This window comes from Suricata suricatta, chromosome 10 (genome assembly GCF_006229205.1).
Source record: "Suricata suricatta isolate VVHF042 chromosome 10, meerkat_22Aug2017_6uvM2_HiC, whole genome shotgun sequence".
NCBI lineage: Eukaryota > Metazoa > Chordata > Mammalia > Carnivora > Herpestidae > Suricata > Suricata suricatta.
Window position 1 is genome coordinate 13,133,533 of NC_043709.1, and position 21,858 is coordinate 13,155,390.

Below are 21,858 nucleotides of genomic sequence, written 5' to 3' on the forward strand. Positions count from 1 at the left end.
CCAATGCCCCTAAAGTAGCAATCTTTAATGCCAAGCAGAATATGATTTAAAGAAACATTTCTACCTAGGAACAATTAGGTACTATTTGTAAAAAATAGAGTATGATCCAATTTTTATAGTTTTAGTCTTTTGTACCCAATCCTTCCTCCCCCATGAGCCTATCTAATTTCTACAATAAAATGTTTATTTAAAAAATATCTGAGCCTAACGTTTGCAAATAATAGTTATTTCATAAATAATCGCTTTTCCTCTCACTTGATTCAGATGCATTTTCTTCCAAAAAACTTCACATGCCAAAGTGTACATTGCATAAACAAATCTTTAAGAAAATGTTCATTTACTTGGCAAATTTTTATTGAATACTTTTTAGGTACCAGGCACTATTTATATTTATGCAAAAAAATGAATGTAATGATTCTTTTTTCTTCTTTTTTCTGCTCCTTCTCTTCCCTTCCTGGTATAGCCTGAAGTTTCCTGGATCCCCAACAAGCACTACTCTGGCATTTATGGTCTGATGAAGCTCGTCCTGACCAAGACTCTCCCTGCCAACCTGGAAAGGGTCATTGTCCTTGACACAGATATCACCTTTGCCACCGACATTGCGGAGCTGTGGGCCGTGTTCCACAAGTTCAAAGGTAATTGTAGCCCATTTTTCCTGGTATCTTTGAAGGTGTCTTCATGCCAAGAAGAGGGATTGTATTTTTTTCCTAAATGCAAGGCCGACGGTTAATGACTGCATGCTCATGGACAAGAAATTACAAATCTAGTTAAGTGTCAACTCTTCTGGCATTGAAACATGTTTGAATCAGTCTGGAATTTGTTTGCATTTATTTATGAAGAGGTAAGGTCTGTGTTCATAGGAAGAACCCAATGTCAAATGTGTATATTTTGTATACAGATAATTGAGTGTTAACTTACCTGTGTAGAGACATGCATTATCAATGTGGTTTTTTTTTTTAATCAAATGATGTTTTGATTGCCAAGAGGGCCTATGAGGTGGCAGAGATGGGTATTGATTACAGTGTTGGGAAATGTTCTTACAGCTTTTGCTTTCATTAATGTTATGGTTTATCATTTTCAGGAGGTGTATAAGTTTGGTTTTATAAGATATTCATTCTGATCTGGTTAGTTTTTTCTTAGGTATTATTGTGGCTCCTGTCAGTGCCTCAAGGTGTATGAGATTGTGCGGTGGGGAATTATGAGCCCACTAGGTGTACTTGACTCTCACGTGGGTGCCCGGGAGAAGTGACAGCTTAGCACAAATCTCGGGCTTTAATTTTAATCCCCCCTCCAGATGTCTTTCTTAAAATTACATTATCTTACAAATTCTTCTCTGTATTAGACAAATGCAATGGGAGATAAATTTGGGAATGAGATTTTTTTTTTAAATTTCTTAGTTTTCCTTTTAAAATTGCATTCTGGCCTCTGTGTTTAAAATCCCTCCTGCTGCTTCTCTGTAGCTCCTTGTCCGATGAAGGTGAGATGCTACTCAGTGATTTTAAATCCCAGCCTTTTCCTAAATCACACGGTATTCCACTTGGTCTCTGTTTCCACTCATGGACAGAAGAGTAAATTCCTTACCTACTCTGGTCTTGGCCTGCTTCTTTCTGGGGGTCTCTTAGCTCTAGGCTAATTGAAAAGAGTCCTCAGCATCTCATGGGGGAGACACTGACCCTCAGACTCTTTCCCTGTGAGGATCAAATGACACTAATGTGTCTCAGCTCTGGTCTCTTCTTCATGAAATGTTGGGGGTCTGTCCTTTCATGTCACAAATAAAGATACTGAAGCTTGAAGGCATGCAGGGTTCAGCCCAGAGTCGAGACCGGAACGCGTATGTGTGTTGCCTTCCATGCACATCTCTTTTCAAGTTCCCTTATTATTTCTGCTTGTTTTTCTGATTACCTTGAACTCTTTGAGGATAATTTCTAAAAAATAATTCTATGATCTTCCTGTTTTTATGCGACTGTATAGTATTCAGTGATGTGTTTATTCAGCAGCCATTTATTGCATCCCTACTGGGTGTCGCTGGTATGCTGGGCTCTGGAAACCTCTCCTGAAGGGGACTGGAGAAAGCAGCTGGGGGGCTTCACAGAGGAAGTGGCCATCGTGCTCTGGCTTGCTGGAGAGAAGTGGTGTGTGCAGTGGATGCCCACCTTCCCCTTTGGGAATAAAGGATGTATGACTCCAGCTTCTGGGATCACTGCTTGAAGGTGGCCCTCAGCTACCAGCCCCGTGGGGATGGCCACAGGTGAAGAGCCACATGCCTGGGCCACGTCCCCTTCCTGGGGAATGGGACTCTTGAAGGGCCACTCCAACACTTCCTAGAGAAGCTGCTCTCTGCTGGTTTTCTCCCTCTGCCCAGTCCTCTCATCTTTTCTTTTCAGATGCTCTTCCTAAGACCCGCTCCCTAAATTAACCTCCTGCCTACTAATTCCCGTATCAGAGTCTGCTTCCCCAGAAACTCACCCTGCAATATGCATTGAAAGCTACGAGTCTCCCTTGGAGAAAAGTAACTGGGCAAAATCACTAGAACAGGTGGTCACTAAGTGTAGCATTGTGGCTTGGGAATACTGTTTATTCCGTCCCAGCTAGGACCTGCCGTAGTGCTGGTGCAGAAGCATGGCGTTAAATCCCCCAGCACCATCCGTGAAAGGGGAGGCTCCCAAGGTGCTTGCTGGCCGAAGGATTGGATCCTGGGGTAGAGCAGAGTATGCAGGCCAAGGTCAGGACAGGGACCTGGGGGCGGCGGGGGCTGGGGGTAGTGTGCACTTGAATGCAAGGAGCTGAGTTAATGAGCTGCGTTTTATTTGTTCATTCTTTTATTGGTTTATTTCTAGCATGTGTTAGGCCCCTGCCGTGCCGAGGAATGTATTAGGTGCTGTTAATGTCTAAAACGGTCCAGAACACAGACAGCACCTGCCTTCAAGGAGCTCACAGATAAGGCAGGCTGCCTTATGTTTTTATCTGCGGCCAGCAGAGGACTATGAAAACACCGGTGGTTTTCCCATGCCCACTCTAACTTTTCTGGGAAAATACGGAGGTGAAAAGAAATAAGCAAGCTCTCTTCTTCCCTCCATATGGTAACGTTTTGTACAGCTTTTGTTGTTATTGTTTAATTATTTTTTTTAAACCAGAATGATTAGTAGCCAGGACATGGTACAGCAGGAAAGCTCCAGAGGGCAGACTCACGAACGCCGAAAGTTCTGATCCAGAAGGGAGAGTTCTCTCGTGAAGGCAGTTGCATTCGGCGTCCTTCCCCATAAACATTTTGAGTGACGTTGATGTAGTTTGGCCTTGTTAACTCTTCTCTGTTTAACAACAGCTCCTTGTCTGGGGCTCCTGTGTTCAGATCGCATATGCTTGATCAACTCCTTCGTAGTGCTGGGAAATTCCCATCACCTGAACCCGCTTCCAAGGAGACACGAGTAAGAAGCCTTTTGGTAAGGGCTTCGACCGTGCTCTGCCTCCACCGCGGGCGGCGTCCACATGCCGCCAGAGCTTTGGCTTCACCTCCATGGCAGGTGTCTCCCTGCCTCCCCTTCCCACCAGCTGTGCCTGCTGGAGGATTTTCAGTGATTCTCAGCAAACAGAATTGGGTGAGCCACGGATGGTGAGAATGAGGAGCCACCCATTCAGTCATATTACCAAGCTTAATAGTTGCCAGATCATCTCCTGACGGTTGGGAATGTTGCAAGAATGAACGAAGCCCAGGCCCTGGCCTGGCGAGTGTATATTTGAGTGGGGTGGGGGGGGGTAGCAGGGGGAGACAGACAACAAACAGGTAAAGTATACAGTATATTAGATGGTGATCAGTGCTCGCTCTGGAGGGAATCAGTGAGAGGAGACGAGGAATGCCTCTGGGTGTCTGCACACACGTTGTTTGTGTTCAAATCCGCCCAGTGGAAGAGTGACATTTAATGGAAAGGTGACATTTAAGCAGAAACATGAAGAAGTTGAAGGAGCAGGCATGCCAGGGGCGTAGGGAAAAGTGGAAGAGTGTCCCAGGCATTAGGAGCAGCAAGTGTGACGTTTGGGGAGCCCTATGGCCTGGGTTGTTTGAGGAATAGGATGGCATGAGCCCAAGATGGCTGGGGGCTGATGGGTCTGGTCCCCGAGGCCTCCTTTGTCAGGAGCAGAGACAATTGTGCCTTCCCTTGCGTGGTACAGTTTGGAGCAGGAGTGATGTGACCTGATGGATGTTCTGTTTGGCTTTAAGTTTGTTTGGGTGTGTGTGTGGTGGGGGGACACAAAGGGGGACACAGAGAGAGAGAGGGAGAAAGAATCCCAAGCAGGCTTTGTGCTGTCATCATGGAGCCCAGCTCAGGGCTGGAACTCATGAACTGTGAGCTCATGACCTGAGCTGAAACCGAGAGTCAGACACTTCACCGACTGAGCCACCCAGGCGCCCCCTGCTTGATGTTTTTAATGGATCATCCCGGCTGCCCATTTGAGAATAAGAGGAAGCAAGGAGACCATTCAGGAGACGTGGCCGTCAGCCAGGTGAGGCATGTTGCCCACTGGGACCTGCAGGGAGCAGCACAGGTGAAAGGCGTCGTCAGAGTAGGGGCATGTTTTGGAGGCACCCAGGCTGTTCTGCCAGTTGGACGTGGAGGTGAGAGGGCACAGGGTGCAGGATGCCCAGGCCGGCGTGTGGCAGGCTCCGCCACACCTGCGAGAAGAGGACTTTGGTGTGGGACCCTTTACGTTTGAAGTGCTCAGCGGACATCCGCATGGGGAGGCAGATACATGAGTGTTTGGAAAGCAGAGGGAAAGTACCGTTTCCGTGGCTTCTGTTCCAGGCACTGAGCTAGAAGCTCCATACATTTGGAAAGCAGGATAAACTGGGCCCCGGAGAAGCTAAGTCACTTTTCCTGCTTGGAGAGCTATTCGCAGCAGAACTCAGCCCTGGACCATCTGGCTGTGGAGTCTGTGTTCTGCTTCCTGCGTTTCTGGGCTTCCCGATGGTGTGGGGACTGTGTGGGGGGAGGGGGGTGTGTGGACCTGGGTAGGGAGGGGAGGTGTGGGGGGGCTGCCCTTAGTTTGGCTGGCCGCGACTACTGATCCTGAGTCGCCCACCACCTTGGAGTGCCACCGTTTTACTGCACAAATATTTGGAAACAATATCTGATTTTAGCAATACTGAAGGGGCTGTTACGAAGGCATAAATGATAAACATACCCCCATAATTTGAAGCTTTAGAAGAACTCCATGCTGCATGTTCAACCTAGTATTTTTAATTCTTTTTAAAATTTTTTTTAAATGTTTCTTCATTTTATTTTTGAGAGACAGAGACAGCGTGAGCAGGGGAGGGTCAGAGAGAGAGGGAGATACAGAATCTGAAGCAGGCTCCAGGCTCTGAGCTGTCAGCACAGAGCCTGATGCGGGGCTCAAACTCACGAACCGTGAGATCATGACCTGAGCCGAAGCCGGATGCTCACCCGACTGAGCCACCCGGGTGTCTCAGTATTTTTAATTGTTGAGAGGAAATGCGTTCCCTTTGGGAAAGCATATTGCCATAGTGTAAAGTTCTGGCCCGAGAACAGGTGTGGTCAGAGTACCCAGCACAGGTGGGCATTGCCCTGCTCTCCCCCAAGGTGCCCCGCGGTGGGCAGGTATGACCCACCAGTGGATATTTTTTAAGGACTAACAGACTCACTGTGGACTAATTACAGCTAACATTTTTAAGCACTTAGTCTGTGCCAACCACTCTGTTAAGTACTTTATGGTGAAACTCATTTAATCCTTACAACACTCCCATGAAGTAATTATTGTTAATGTTTCCATTTTAAAGATCTGGGAACTCATGCTTTGGGAGACAAAGTGGCTTTTCCAGCCCCTCCGCTCCTGAATTGTAGAACTGGGATGTGAACTCAGATGACCCGACTCTAAATCCAGGGCCCTTTACCCTGCACCGGCACTCCCCAGGGAGCAGAGGGGGCTGAGAGTCTCTGTGGAGAGACCAGAGCTGGGGTATGAAAGTGGTGGCGGTAACTGAATGAACTGGGTTGTAGAGGCCAGGCCCAAGGTCCTGAGACCTGAGAACAGAGGCGCGGAGGCCACGTCGGGGCCGTGGAGAAGTGTGGTTTTTCCCAGGATTTGAGAATCCTGACCCAGCTTGTGACATCCCAGAACATCGTCTTTAAAGTCGTTGTGAGCTCATGCGCTCTTCGTGGGCAGTAGAAAGCAGAATCGGGGTTGCTCTGTGACCTTGGGTGGGTTGGCTGACTTCTCTGGGCTTGAATGAACCAGGAACAGTGCGTGTCTTTGTGAAGAGTGAAGGAGCGAGATCGCACGTTGTTCTTCCCAGGTTCCCAGGACTCCCACCAGAAGGTATGGGATGATGGTGGGTGTCCTTAAACAGTGTCTGCTCCATTACCTCACAGCTTTGTCTACCAGGCGCCCTCGGGGATGAGGTGGCTGTAAGGGTGAAATAATGTAGAAAAGGTGAATATGAAAAACCTTGAGAGTATAACTGCTGGAAAGAGATTTGTAGAACTTTTGTGATTATAATCACTTGCCTTGAGGGGCGCCTGGGTGGGTCAGTTGGTTAAGCCTCCTACTTCCGCTCAGGCTCAGGTCTTGATCTCCCGTTTGTGGGTTCTGGTTCAAGCCCTGCGTTGGGCTCTGTGCTGACAGCTCAGAGCCTGGAGCCTGCTTCCAATTCTGTGTCTCCCTCTCTCTCTGCCCCACCCCTTCTCATGCTCTGTCTCTCACTGTATCAAAAATCATTAAAAAAATTTTTAAAAAATTAATCACTTGCCTTGAGGGAGTTTTTAAAGACTCTTGGTCAGGTCTGGTCTGTTCCTTATTTTTCCAAGACCGTCCCTCCCTTTTCCCCTCCTTCCCTTCTCTCTCCTCCCTTCTCCCTTGTTCCTTCTTTCCTTCTTTCCCCTCCCCTCCCCCTTCCCTCCCACACCCCCTCTCCTTGCCCCTCTACTACCGGCCCCTTTCCCTCTCCCCGTTCTCTCTCCCTCCTTCCATGCTCCTCTCCCTCTCTTCTCCTTCCTCCCCTCCCCCTCCCTCTCTCCTCGCCTCCTCCCTTCCCTCCCTTAATGGAACTGGTGGAGTGGGAAAAGCTTTGCAAGGGAAGACCTCAAGTTTCAAGTCCCCACTGGTCTGCTTGTCAGCGGGATGATCCCGGGGTGTTCATTTAACCTCTCCTCCACGCTCCCTACCTGTAGAGCCAGAACACTGATGCCACCTCACCGGGGTGTGAGTCGGAGGAAGTGATTTACCCACCCATCCTGGTGCTCGAGAGGGGCTTTTCCGTCCTTCTCTCCTTTTGATTTTTTCCTTCTCCTTCCCTTCTTCTCTCTTGTGTCTGTGTTTATCTTATTCCATTTGCCCCTTTTCCTTCTTCCCTCCCTTCACTGATCTGCAGGTGAAGCGCCACACCCCGTCAGCTGACTCACAGGGGGTCAGAAGGCCTATGCTCCCGGCTTCCCTGAATAGAGCCAGCCCTCCGTGGCCAGGCCTGCTCTGGACAAGGCACCCCTCACCTCACGTCTGTTCCCACCTTCCTAGAGAGGCTGCTTGGCCCCAGGGAAGAAACACAGAAATTTTAAAAGCTATGAGGTTTCACATCATGTGCTTTCCAATGAGTCTGACAGCCCGTGCCTGGGTGGGTGATGCTCTGTTCATTTGGAAGGCGCTGGGGTTCTGCCGGGATGGGGTGAGGCTCCTCTGTGCGGTTCGTGTTTTGTTTTAGGGTTTGGTCAAAGGCCGGGGCATTTCTTTTCATCCTGCACTCCTGCTCTTCGTGAAGTTCCTTGCTCACCACCAGTTTTCATTGCTTTGCTTTTTACCTGCTAATTCCTAGCTGATTTTCCACACGGAAAATTGAATGGCCATGCACTTCTTTCTTCCAGTCTGTTGTCCTTGCTGCCTTCCAGTCAGAGTCCAGGAACTGGCTCTTTTTTTTAATTTTATTTTATTTGAGAGAGATACAGAGCAAGTGGAGGAGGGGTAGAGAGAGAGAGAGACAGAATCCCAAGCAGGCTTTGCACTGTCAGTGCACAGCCAATGTGGGGCTCGAACTCACAAACCCGCGAACTGTGAGATCATGACCTGAGCCAAGATCGAGTCGGATGCTCAACGGGCTGAGCCACCCCGGCGCCCTCAGGAACTAGCTTTGCTCCTCTTCTTAGAGGCCCGTGGTTCTGGGCAAACTGAGATGCTCATCACTGGGGGAACGTCAGAGGAGTCTGTGCCTGGCAAAATCGGTGAAGACATTTTAATTATTTTTCCCATTAACTCTGAAGGCAATCTGCTTTCTTTCACTGTATTAGAAAAATCGTTTGACTTCTCTGAGCTTCTGTTTTGTTGTTGTTCTATGAAAGTGGGGGAATTATTCTGCAATAACCACCCCCCATCGGTTTTATTTTTTGGTGCTTTAAGCTCTGCCTTGCACACTACTTAATCAATGATGATTCCTTTTCCCATCTGCGTCTCTGTTTTCTTCCTGTTCTTCAGCGACTCCTGAGACATTGGGAACAGAAACCCGCCTGCTGCCCTGTCCTAGTCCGTCTCTCTGCCTCCCACGTTCATTCAGTCACTCATTCTTTCCTTGATTCATTATGTTTTGAGCCCCCAGACCTGCCCCAGGCTTGGGAGAAGGAAATCATAAATAAGGCAGGCCCAAGTCCTGCCCTCACGGTACTAATTTCCAGCAAGTGCTTTTCAGGTGTCAGGCATTTAGATGTCTTGCCAAGATCATACGGCAAGTGGCAGAGGCTGGACCGAAGCCAGGGTGGCCCCAGAGCCCACACTCCTGACCCCTAGATACTACGTCCAGCTCAACACACGGTTACATAAAATGTGGAAAGTACTGTGAAAGGGAGAATTCAGGGTGAGGTAGAATCACATTTCAGGGAAGTGGGTGGAGGGAGTCAGGAAGGCTTCTGGAGGGAAGACGCATATGGTGACATTAGCCTCCGTGTCACCTCCCAGAGAGAATGCCACATGCAGGTCCCTGGGAGAGAATAGTGCAGACAAGCATTGAAGGAAACATTAAATCTCCTCAAACAGACTGGGAGGGCCCCTGCGTCTGGTCCTTCGCTCTGACGTCCCCCTGCCCGGGGACTGCGTGTGCCTAGAGGGCTCTATGCTGCTGCCACCAGTCCCTACAAGTCTTGGCTGAGATCTCAGCCTCTCAGTGAGCTTCTCCTGATTATTGCCATCAGTCCTGCAACTGAGATGCCAGCCTCTCGCTCGCACTGTGCTCTTTTCACGTTTTTATGGCACCAGTCACCTTCTAGTCTGTCTTGTGAGGAGTTATCAAGATGGCTGCTCCACCCCGCCCACTAGGATGCAAAGACCCAGGTGCCCAGATGCCTCTGGCTTTACCTGGTCTTCCTGCGTCTTTCCTGCTGATGCATAAATACTGCTTTTGTCTTGTTCCTGGGACATTTCCAACATCCAGAACTGTGCCTGGCAGAGAAGAGGTGCTCATTGAATATTCGTTAGACAAATGAACAAATAAAGCGTATGGTTCTAGGTGATCTGCGGGGTGGGAAATAAGAGAAGTAGGAAGGGTCTTCTTAATTACAGCTTTGAGTTTTACTCACAGGTGATTAAAGGCTTAGAGTTTCAGGTAGAGAAGTATGCTCGGATTCTAAGCTTTGGCTGCCGTGTGGGGCATGATCCAGGAGGTGAGGCAGAAAACCACAACCTTGAAAGAAAGTTGTGGCAGCATGTGTTGGGTTTGCTACTGCTTCAGTCCTAGCAGGACATGTGACCTATGGTAGGATCGTGCCTGTGGGAGCACGCGGAGGACCTGGATTAGAGAAGAACTGGGGAAGTTGAGTGGACAGCACAAGGTGATGAGTTCAGTATGAACTTGCAGACGTGGATCGGCAGCTCTGAATCTTACAGTGAAGGTCTGGGCCGGGGGCATCTTGATGTGTTTCCTTTTCGGTGTTAAAATAGTGTCCTCACTGGGCTATTACAGTTTCCTTTTCTGAGCTTCCCAGTATGCCCTGGTGAAGAATCTAGGGTTGCTAATCCTGTGGTTCCTGGTCTCCGAAGCAAGAGTGGCAGGATTTGCTGGCCCTAACAGAAGGCTAATGAGCAATCAGCAACCACCGGGCAGGGCGGGGTGCGGTCGGCAAGCCCTGGTTAGTGAGTGGGAGCAGCAGAGAGAGTGCAGGGCTGAATTAATCCGAGAAAGATCCCTGCCCTTGCCCTGATGGTGCAGCGCACACCCAGCGACTGAGGTCACCTCCTGCTAACGTGGCGTGCATTCTCGGGCCAGCCATGCCCGATGCATCCCCAGAAGCCCCCTGACTGGGCAGAAGGGACTTCTGTCAACTGTGTGGCTCTTCCTAAAGGCACACGGCTCCAGGCTCTCTGCGGAGTGACCTGGAGGACCCTGGGAGGCTCCCAAAAAAGAGGAGGAAAGACAGATTTCTAGAAGTGGCTGCCAAGCAGTCTCTCCCTTCTTCTCTGCCTAATTCAAGTGTCCACTGCCAGGGCGTGGGACAGAGACATCCAGGTCCTTTCCTTTGGACGGGTCCCTTTCTTCCTATTATCTTTCTACCCTCGGTACTGTCGGTACTGTCTGAAATCAAATTTCCTGCCTGTCAAGTGGGGATCACACTGCTGGCAGGGTACTGCCATGCGGGTGGTAGAGATGCTCCACGTAGAGGTTAGCTCAGTACGGGCACAGAGTATGAGCACTGACGGGGTGTCGCTGTTGCTGGTACTAATGTTCTAGAGTCATTTTGTTGCCATCCCAGGGAGGCAGCTATTTAGGAACCTAAGATTCCTAGATTGATAGTAGAGGAGGCTTCTGTGAGTAAGGCATGCTCCCCAGGTACCCCACGATCATGGTGGAGGAGGGGAGCCTGGGAGGAGGGTCATGCGAGAAGAGTCAGGATTTTGTCCTAACTGGGGGGCACGAGGGTCTGCACAGGCTGTGGAGTGAGCTGGTCCCCGGACCTGAGTCTGAGGCTGGCTCCCATACAGTCTGCACGTCCATTGCTCAGTCTCAATGGGAATAATAGTTTGGAGGCAAAAGATATAATTCACCGAGTGCTTTGCAGGCATTTGTTGTATTAGCTCAGTTTTTTGATGCAGGGGTTTTCACATTTTACCGTCTGTAAAATTGAGATGTGTGACTTACAGAAGTAATTTGCCCGATGGCCTTTTTCTCCTGGAAAATGTTTTGATATATCCTGTAATCAGTGGCCTCTTAGAATCCAGAAAATATGGTATTATTATTTTTATTAATATTATTTTTCTAGCTTTTTCTTTTATCTTGGAGTGGGAGAGGAGGGATGGAGGTTGGGTAGGGCTGTAAACTGGAGATGGGAGGTTGATTAGAATCAGCAGAAGAGAAGTATTTGGGAGGTCTTAGCAGGCCACTCTTTCCTCTCCTGTGATTGACCACAGGCTCTTGGGACATCTGTGCTGTTGCTTATGGGTGAACACCTAGTTTGTGTCTCCCACGTTAGAATGATTACCACCCCTAAGGGGTCCTTTCACTGTGGAGACTGACTTCGTGTTTTGTGGAAGTAAAAAACATGTCGTGGGGGGCGCCTGGGTGGCTCAAGTCAGTTGAGTGTCTGACTTCAGCTCAGGTCATAAGCTCACAGTTTGTGGGTTCGAGCCCTGCATCGGGCTCTGTGCTGACAGCTCGGAGCCTGGAGCCTGCTTCGGATTCTGTGTCTCCTTCTCTCTGCCCATCCCCCACCTATGCTCTGTTTCTGTCTCGATAATAAATAAACATAAAAAAACTAAAAAACATATTGTGGGCATGGAGAAAAGGAGAGGTCATCGAGTCATGGAACAGAAACATTATAAGGTTTGAAATTTTCAGGAAGAGCTATTGAAAAGCTTTAGCATTAAACCCAGAATTACAGGAATATGCTCTGCCCAGAAGTCTTTTCTCACTCATTCAGACATTCAGTAAATATTTACTGAGCACCTACTTGGCACCAGACCACACAAGCTATGCTTTCTAGTGATCAATCTCTTAGAAATTCATGTGACTAACTCCTTCTTCCTTGAAAAATATCACATTGCTCTGACTTTTTTTCTGGGAACCCTTTAGCAGTTTGCACACCTGCTGCCTGCTCGGGGCAGGACCCCAGATTCTGAGAGGGTGCAGTGCGCTGTGAGCGTCTCTAGGTGTGTACCTGCCGTTAACGTGAATTATTTAGGATGCTTTTCTTTTATTGAGCCAGTACCAGCTGTCCTGAGGCAAAGAGATTTTGATGGTGAATGTAGCTGTTCTGGATGCACAGAGGGGACAGGGCATTCGGGGGGGAAGAGAGGGTGAGGGAGCAGGTCCCAGGATCAAGTAAAGGCATGAAGGACTTGATAGTGAGAGACAGCTAGAGAACAGGTAGTAGGAAGAAAGGAGCAACTACCCACTGAATGAATTTATCGAGACAGCGACAAAGCCCGTCTTTGGAATCGTATGCTCAGAATATAATCCATTTTTTTTGTTCCTGTTTGCTCTACAAGTATTTTGGCTAAAGGGGCCTTACACGAAGGGGAGCTCTAGGGTGGATGGAGGTCCTTTTCTTGTGTCAGAGTTACCTGTAAGGGCTTTCCAGATTTCATAGAACCAAGGCACACACCGGCCTAGACATCACCGGTGATTTGAGATTCTTTGCCTTCCTGCAGTGTTCCCGCAGCTTGGCGGTACTGAGATTTGGAGCTGGAGAATTCTTTGTTGTGGGGAGCTGGTTCTGTCCTCTGGCAAGGGGTTAACAGCAGCACCACTGGTCTCTGTCCGCTAGGTGCCAGTGACACCACCCTCCGAGTTCTGACAACCAGAAACATCTCCAGTATCAATAGATGTCCCCTGAGGGGCAGAATCTCTCTTTCTGAGAACCCCTTCCTTAGGGGTCTGCCATTGCTGAGGAAAACGTGTAGGCTCAGTCAGACATGGTTAGTGATGGTGGTTTTAAGCGGTTGATAATGAACACTCAAAAGAAGAAATAAAATCAGAAGTTTCTATAGCTTGTTTATCAGTTTGTATCCTGGAGACCCCCCAACCAAATGCCCTTTGAATGACTTTCTGAATCATACCTATGTTTGAGCTCCTGTTTTTTATGCTCATGACTTCTTTTCCCTTGTCTTTCCTCAATGCTAGCCTCCAAGATGGTTGAACTGTGAATTTTCTCTTTTTCTAGGGCTACAGATAGAGTGGAACAGCCAGTAGTAAATTTCCTTTCTCAGAAAATAAATAAATACATTTCTCCCCTGGACCTGGAAGGGTCCATGATACCAAGGGAAAGTGTGATTGAATTAACTAGACTCAAATGCATTCATACCCATAGAAGGGCACGGTTCTGTTAGGATCCACTGGAATTTACCGTCTTCCCCCTGAAATTACAAGAGGGACCATCTGACCCTTCATCTACATCCTCATGAAGAAAGGAAATCGGCGCTTGTCATTCTCTGACTGTCGCAAGGACACAAATTTTTTTTCCCTCCGAAACGCATATACATAGATTATTAGCAGCATCTAATATATGACAAGGACGGACGTGGCCTGTCAGGGAAGACAAATAGCTGTTCTCTTCTCTGCACGGTGCTCTGGGCTTGCCCATCTGGAAGAGTGCAGTGGGCAGAGGTGTGCATGTTGATTATTGAGATGGATGGAGGGGCCATTTAAAGAACACAGTTAGCCAGCCTTGGTCCAGGTAAAATTACCAGCTTCCCTCAAAGCGAAAGGTTTTTTGTTTGTTTGTTTGTGTTTTTTTGCATTCACAACCATCTTCATTAGACAAGGAAGGCTGGTTTCTGTTTTTTTCGTTTGCCTTTTGGTTGGTCTCAGAAGCAAAGAGGTCTTGACAATTTGAGGCTTCTCTCTTTTATTCCTCAGATGGCAAAGGGGACCCCAGATTGATGCCATGGTGGCAAAAAGTCTTATAAGATTAAAAAGAAGATTCCCCAAATCCTGCCAGTGATGCTTTTTATTCTTGAAATGGTGTGATACTAGGTTTTCAAAAAAAAAAAAAAAAAAGATGAGGCAGCCCTTGAAGGGCCTGGGGGGAGCAGGGGAGAAGGAAGGGAGAGTAGGTTGGCAGGGATGGAAATTCTTTTTTTTTTTTTTTAAGTGAAGTTTAAAATTTTGGAACAGTTTTTGATTTACAGAAAAAGTACAGAGATAGTACAGAGTTCCTATATGCCCTACCCCTCTCTCCTGTATTATTAGCATCTTATATTAGTAAGCTGTATTTGGGAGAACTTGCCTTTTAATTCTTCTTAAATCTTATTTTATTTGAAAGAGAGAGAGAGAGTGAGTGAGCTGGGAAGAGAGGGACAGACGGGTAGTCCAATCCCCAGTTTATAAGAGTGAAAGCCTAGCACTTAAAGAGGTTAAATAACAGATGCAGATCACCTGACCAGTACATGGCAGGGCCACAGTCTTAGCTTCTTTCCTTTGTCAGTAAGCCCACAGGTTTTTCGGCACTGCTCCTTGTTGGTCCTGAGCTATGAGGATACTGATGTGGTACACCTGCCATCAGGTAGGGGATGCTCACTGAGAATTAGAAGGGCAAACAGCTCCTGAGAAAGACTTGTGGTGAGGCATAGAGATAGGAGGGACTCTACCAAGCACAATGGCGCCACCATTGAGAGAGGAGTTAACTTTGGGGACTGAGAAAGACATCACCTACAACATATGATAAATTGGTTTTGTGCATTGGTTAGAATATCTCCATGAAGAAAAGAGGAATGGGCCATTTAAGGCAGGAAGACACAATGGGCCAAAGTAACAAAGACATGAAACAGTATGGAATGTTCTTTAGACTTGGGGGTTCCCTGTGGCTGGAATATTTGTACAATGAATCGAGTGTGGGAGGATGGGTTGGAAATGTGATGGAAGGTTGAAAAGTAGGCAGGAGCTAGGGCATGGAGGGGCTGGCATTGGCATGCCATGCCGTGGAGTTTGGGCTTATTCAGAAGATAGTGACAATCTGTTGACAGTCTCTAAGAAGAGTGACCAAGTCAGACCAGTCAGTCTGCAGTATGAGAAGTGATGTGTTGCACTGGGGAAATGAGTTTGGAGGGTACAAAACCAAAAGCAAAATCCAATTAGGTGGCCATGTCAGTAATCCAAGTAAGAAAGGATCATTGCCAAATGAAGGTAGAGGTGGGACGCAACAATAGAATCAATTAGAAATGGATGGATGTCCAGATATAATGTGGCACAAGAGAGAGATTTACAGATGACTTTTATAATTTAGCAGATTGGGTGGGAATACAAGAGGAAGCATAGGTGTTGGGTGAGAAGATGAGGTCAGTTCTTCTACATGAGATATAATTGATGTTTTAACTGTAGCAGATGCTTCCTCATAATCTACTACATTTATGCTCCATGTGGTACAAGTCCTGTTTGCTCAGCATCCATGTCGTCCTCCCATAAACATCAACAGAATGTCTTTTTCTTTTGAAAACCTTGCCTCTTCTTGTCTTAATTGATTTTCAAGGGTGGTGATCCATCCCTGGCCGCAAGGCAAGGGCATGAGCCAGTTCTGGCCAGCAGCAGGACTCCAGCCATCTTTCTGGCTCTGGTGATTGATTGGTTCAGGGTGGTTATGTGCCCCATGTTGAACCAATCAGACCTAATGAGCACGAGACCAAGGATTTTTTCTGGACCAAGGATTTTCCACTCCAGTTGCTAAACTATGAGGAGGTGAGACTGGAATGTCCATTAGTCATTTTGACACTTGAGACCTTGACACCACCCCTAGATTCTTTGATTTCCTAGGATGACTTACAGGACTCACCATGAGTCCTCCCATGGCTATGACTAACTTTAGCAAAAAAAAAAACCAAAACATAAAGCAAAATCCCAGCAAAGGAAAAGATATATGGGTAAAGTCCAATAGTAACTAGGCTCAGGCTTCCAGAGGCTTCTCCCAGTACAGTCCTCCAAGTCGCACTTCATTCCTCTAGCAATGAGTTGTGGTGACATGTATGAAATGCTCTCCTCCAGGAAAGGATCTGCTTATTAGAAATTCAGCACCTAGGATCTCTACTGGGGGCTTGTTACATCATACCCTCTACTAGCCCATACAAAAATTCCAGACTCCTAGAAGGAAAGCAGGTGTTCCTAACAAACCATAATGTTTGAACGGTTTAGACAATGGGCTATTTTTAACAGGGAAGAGGGGGAACCTTCCTGGAACCCAGATTCATATGTGCCAGCCAAGGCCCAACTTGGCAAGCAGGGCTTTTAAGAGAGAGAAGCCTCAGGCCAGCTGTGGTACCTCTTTCCTGCACAGCTTCTCTGTCTGAGAGTGAAAGCAGACCTGAGTTTGAAAAGAGGGACAAATTCCAGATACATTGTATTATATAGTGCCTAGTTCCAGCCATGCCTGAAGCAGATTTCCCTTTTTTAATTTCTTAAGTCAGTTTAAATTTTTGTCACTTACAGTGTTAAGCATACTCGCCAATAAAACCCATTCTACATAAAATGTTCTTTTTTAACTTCTTTACACAAATCTCCATCACTGTTTCTTTTATATATATATATATATATATATATATATATATATATAGAGAGAGAGAGAGAGAGAGAGAGAGAGAGAGAGAGAGAGAGACAGAGACAGAGCATGAGTGGGGAAGGAGCAGAGAGAGAGGGAGACACAGAATCCAAAGCAGGCTCCAGGCTCCAAGCTGTCAGCACAGAGCCTGACGCGGGGCTCGAAGTCACGAATGGCATGATCGTGACCTGAGCCGAAATCGGCTCTCAACTGACTGAGCCACCCAGGCACTCCACCCATCCCTGTTTCTTGTCTCAAACGGAGTCTTCCTCGGAAACTAGGACTGGCCTATAATAGACACGGTAAATTTTTGGTACGTGAACAAGTTTTCTTCAGTATTTTAGAGGCGTATTCTGTCTAGATTGAAAAGGTAGATTTTGAGGCCTATTTATCCTCGAATGTGACCTAAATTAAAGGTTTGACCTAACTGAGTATCTCCTTGATCTTCTCTTTTACAAATAACTCTTCCCTGAGAAATTGGCCACAGCCTCTAGTAAGTAATGCCTCCAGCTTGGGCTCCGTCCTGGGCATTCTTCCTTGTTTGGCCTAATTAACTGTGTCATCATTTGAGCAGATTAGGTGTGTGCCTTCCTGGGACATCAATTAAAAAATAAATCAGTGTTTGTCAAAGTGGGAAGGTGACACGTTGAAAGATGAATTTTCTTCCCATCTTACATGGAAGCAGTAGAAAACAAAGGCAGTGTTGTAGGGGTTTTGCCAACGTGCTCACATGTAGGAAATAGGGACTTGGAAGGATGTTAAGAGGTTGCGAACTAGTTTAGTGCTTTCTGTTGCAAAGGTAAAGAAAGGTCCAGACTTCTTTAATTGGTGAGATGAAGTAGCAGGAGAACTTAACTTGGATACAAGTCTCTGTTTTGTCATTACTACTAGCCTTAGGCAAGTCACTCTACCTTTCTGATCCAAGGATAATTCTTTGATAATGTGTATTGAGTGCCCGGTGCAGAGAATCTGTAAAATGGATGGGTTTGCCTGGGTTATCTCAATCCTCCTCTCAAGTCTGTGAATCTTCCACAAATTCACATCGCCAGAGGCAGAGCCAGAATCACAGAAAGTATGAGTCCTTTTCATGTCTCTCTTGACCCTGCATTTATCTACCAGCAAGTCCTTCAAGGCCTATCCCAATCCAAGGCTAGGAGATGCTAAAAAATTAGTTATTGAATAAACAAAATTAGGTCTTCAGTTTCTGTGGCTTCTTGGATTCTAGAATATTCTTTGTTTGTTTTCCCCCATCTACTCCTAAAACGTAGGAAATCACAGATGTCTTGGAGTCTCCAAGGGGACCTGAAGCACTGAGGTTCAAGGCAGGCATGAAACACAGTCTTAGACGGGAGAGGAGATCCAGTGAGGAGAATACAGTCAGCTCCAAAGCAGGGTTTCCATGAGGATTTAGGTCTTCTGTAATGAATGGCCACTAGCGAGCTTGGGTCAGCCCAGTGAGAAGCTCCTGACAGGGGGCTTCCAAACCCAAGCCAGGTTCTGGCCTCGATCTTGGAGAGAGGTGTGAAAGCATACTTGATGGGAGATGGGCTTTGAATACCCATCCATGCTTCTCCGCAGAGGCACACACTAGGCACCCATCCCTAACATTTGTTTCTCTGACTTGGGTTTTTAGAGACACCTTGATGCCCATGACTTCAGCTCTACGTTTTTGCTGTTGTTTGGTTGTTGTTTCCGCTTTTAAATTTTGAGGAAGAAAATATGTTTTCTTTGAGGAACAGTAAGAAGAGAATTCTAGTCAGGACAGGGGGCAGGCAGCATAAAGACGCCCTCTGGGCATTATTGTGATAGTGAAAGAGCTTCATCTCCAGAGGCAGAAACAAGAATTTACTAGATCCTTTCAAGAACACACTGCTCTGTTGTGGGCATCATTAAGGTTGACTAGACTGATCCATTTTATATGTATGTGTCATGAATAAAACAATGCGCGTTCCTACCAGCACAAAGAAAATAAAACTCCTCCTGTGTTTCTACTACCTAGAGTTCAGTGTTAACATTGTAGTATATTTCCTTTCAGACACTTTTCCGTGCATATAAAATTGTTTATTTTTTGTATAAAATCGGGATCCTGTTGTAATACTGTTTGCACGTTATTGTTTTTTCTCCTTCACTACACATTGCGACCATTTCCCAGTGTTATGTGCCATGTCATTTTTTATGCTTCCTCATATCCTGTAGTATGGCTGTGTTATTATTGGCTAATTCAGGCCTTCTGTTTTAGATTCTTGGGCCATTTCCAATGGTTTTTGGTATTCTACAGAAGAGCAAAATGCTCACCCTCTTTTTGGAGCCCTGAGGCTGCTCACATATAGATGTCTACAGATGCATTTAGCTTCCTAGAGTGATGTCATGGCCACAGAGAGTCAAATAACCCTGGGTCCGAGTCCCAGCTCTGGCTGTGTGATCTTGGATAGGCCAGTTGGCCTCTCTCTGCTATACATTCCTCCTCCGAAAAACCAGGTGCCTTCTCCCCAATTCACAGGGGCTGGCCTAAGGATTGGACCCAGTCATTTACCTCTCTGTTCCCTTCCCTTCTCCCAAATAAAGTTGTCTTCAACACTGGCTTCAAGTTGGAATCATCTGGGAGCTCTCTAAGAAGAGCAGTGCCCAGACCTACCCTATACCAACCAAGAGTCAGAATCTCTGGTCTGGGCACTGGACATGGCATGTTTACAAGCTCCTTACATAAGGCTCATGTGCCACCAAGGTTGAGACTCCCTGTCCTAACGTTACGGCCCCGGGGTCTGCTGGCTACTGCCTCAAAAGAGACGTTGTGCCTTGGCTGTTTTGTCGTGGGGTGGTGAGGCAGGGTAGTGTTTGGAGACAGGATTAGAATCCTGGCACTCATGCCTCCCAGGGAAAAGTGCCAACCTGTTTATTTTGTGTCAAGAACTCAAACAGTGATCAAAATCCAATCCGACATCATAAATACCAGAAAAGGTCAAGCCTGGGCTGCTCGTGGGATCGAGCGTACACAGCCGAGCTGGGCTTGGCGCTCGGTCAACTCCAAACTTCGAGCTGGCACGCAGCGCCGGGGGGACTTGGCAGGGCCCAGGCACACGGCGCCCCAGCCACAGAATGGAGGTTCACGTGGCTCGGTTGCTTTTGCCGAAGGAGGAGAAATGCTATTTTCTCAGCAGTTGTTCCTCTTGACTCATTAGTGTACTTGGCATGTGGTTATTTTTTAACTTCTCTGCAAATATTCATAGAAAGAGAAGGGGAGTGGAAGGTGGGAGATGTTGGTGTTGACTGAGCTTGTATTTTGTGCCGGCCCTCCCAGGATTGAAGGGGTTTCCCCCTCACACTGGGCCCGCCACCCAGGTGCAGCTGACGCACCTGAGGTCACCACCAGGCCAGTGGTGGCCAACATGGGAATTTTATCCGAGGTCAGCGAACCTCAGAGCCTGCGACTTGTTCCTCAGGATTCCACATCTTAGGAGCTCAGGGGATTTATGTAGACCATTTCTGGATCATCCCATCTTGATTGTGACAATCAGAAAGGAATCCCATTATAGAGTGTTGAAAGGTTTGCCATCTAAGTTTGTCAGGACACAAGGCATAACCTGTATGGGCCACTTTCCCCATGGTGCTCACAGGGGAACTCCACTGGCTCCATTAATAAAAGGGCATCCCGCTCCTCAGGGACTGCCGTGGACTGAATATCAAGTGCAGATGCTCATGGCCTTGGGGAGTTTACCTGTTGAGCCTTTTATTAATGGAGCTGGCAGGAATTCATCGCCTGGCATAGCCTGCTCCTTGTGTCTAAGTATTGTTGTAGGACCATCTATAGCTTTTTGACTGTATCCTATAGTAAGAAACACATTTTATGTTACAATCCAAAGGAAAATGCATGTGTGTGTATGTGTGTGTACATCTATACACATATGCACACACATTATACAGACACACAGCTATTAACTAAAACAGTGTCTTCATAAAATAATACTTAACCCAACAACATTCAGCAAATTTTTATATTCCTCTTCTAATCGATCTGAAGGACTAATTAAAAAAAATTTTTTTTAATAATTTATTTATTTTTGAGACAGACAGAGCACGAGTAGGGGAGGGGCAGAGAGAGAGGGAGACACAGAACCTGAAACAGGCTCTAGGCTCTGAGCTGTAAGCACAGAACCTGAAGCGGGGCTCGAACCCACAGACCACGAGATCATGACCTGAGCCAAAGTCAGACTGAGCCACACAGGTGCCCCTAAAGGACTTTAATTTTTAAAATGCTCGTCAAAACCCACTAAATTATTTTCACAACCCCCTAATGTGTGGCAAACCCTAGTTTCAAAAACATTGGACTGGAAATTCTCTTAAGATGCTTTTTAACTCTGTCTTAAGCATTCTGAAATTCAGTAAAGCTGCCGGTAATCAGAGAGGAGATCATAAACTCATTTTCTAGAGCCCACGTGCTGGAAGAGGCCACGGGGATCTCATTTCAGCTCTTCCCCTCTGGCCTGGCAGACCTCTACCTGCATGAGCTAACGTGTGTGGTAGCGTCCAGCACAGGGGCTGGCACATAGTGGGGGACCCCATACATCTCATTTTCCTTTCTTCCTGGGCAGGTGTCAGTTTATTCATCTCTCTCTTCCTAGCAGCTAGTGTCATGCTCAGCATTGGGCTCAGCAAATTGATGGGGAATAAAATGAAAAAAAAAATGGTTCAGTTCTCTTTTCTCATTAACCTTTGGGGAAGATGGCTCAAATCCGCTTGGATAATGCAATTCATTTGTTTTTGTTTTCATTTTTTTAACTAACTGCAATTCAGGAACATGTACTCCATGCCTACTGTGTGCCTAGTAATGTCGGACACGGGAGATATCACATAGTGCACAAGAAAGGGAGGGGTTTCTCTTTCTTAGGGAGCTCCTGTTTAAGTGAAGAAGAAGGAGGGAGCAGAAGCAACTGTCAAGTCATACGGTCCTTGCTTGTGCAGAGTTTACCAAAGTGCTGGGTGGACACTGAAGATGGAGAATCAGTTCTGGTCGGGAGCGGCAGGGATCTGGGCTTTGAAAGTTAGTAGAAGTTTGTAGGGGCCATGTAGATGGGAATTCCAGGCAAAAGAAAGATCTTGGAGATGGCAAAGAGGAGTGGTCCTGCGAGGTAGGTTTGGGGGACAGTGGCCTTGGATAGGGCTCTCGCTCCAGGCTCCTGGGGTAGCTGGCTTGTGCAGCTGGTGGTCAAACACTCTGCCATGGGGCACAAAACACATGTCTGAATTCCAGGCCCTTCTTTCTACCCATGGGAGGCTAAATCATGCCCACAAAGAGATCTTTGTCCTAATCCCTGGAACCTGTGGAAGTGAACCTGTGTGGCAGAAGGGACTTGGC

The 21,858-nt window shown here is 47.0% G+C and overlaps 1 protein-coding gene across 3 annotated transcripts in view; it reads left to right on the top strand.

Annotated features, from left to right (window-relative positions):
• Positions 1-21,858, top strand: part of LARGE1 (LARGE xylosyl- and glucuronyltransferase 1) — a 528,769-nt gene that overhangs the window by 299,769 nt on the left and 207,142 nt on the right. For all 3 annotated transcript variants that reach the window (XM_029954992.1, XM_029954991.1, XM_029954993.1), the window contains one exon: positions 464-635. In XM_029954992.1, coding sequence (XP_029810852.1) covers positions 464-635 — 172 coding nt within the window. The remainder of the gene's footprint in view (positions 1-463; positions 636-21,858) is intronic.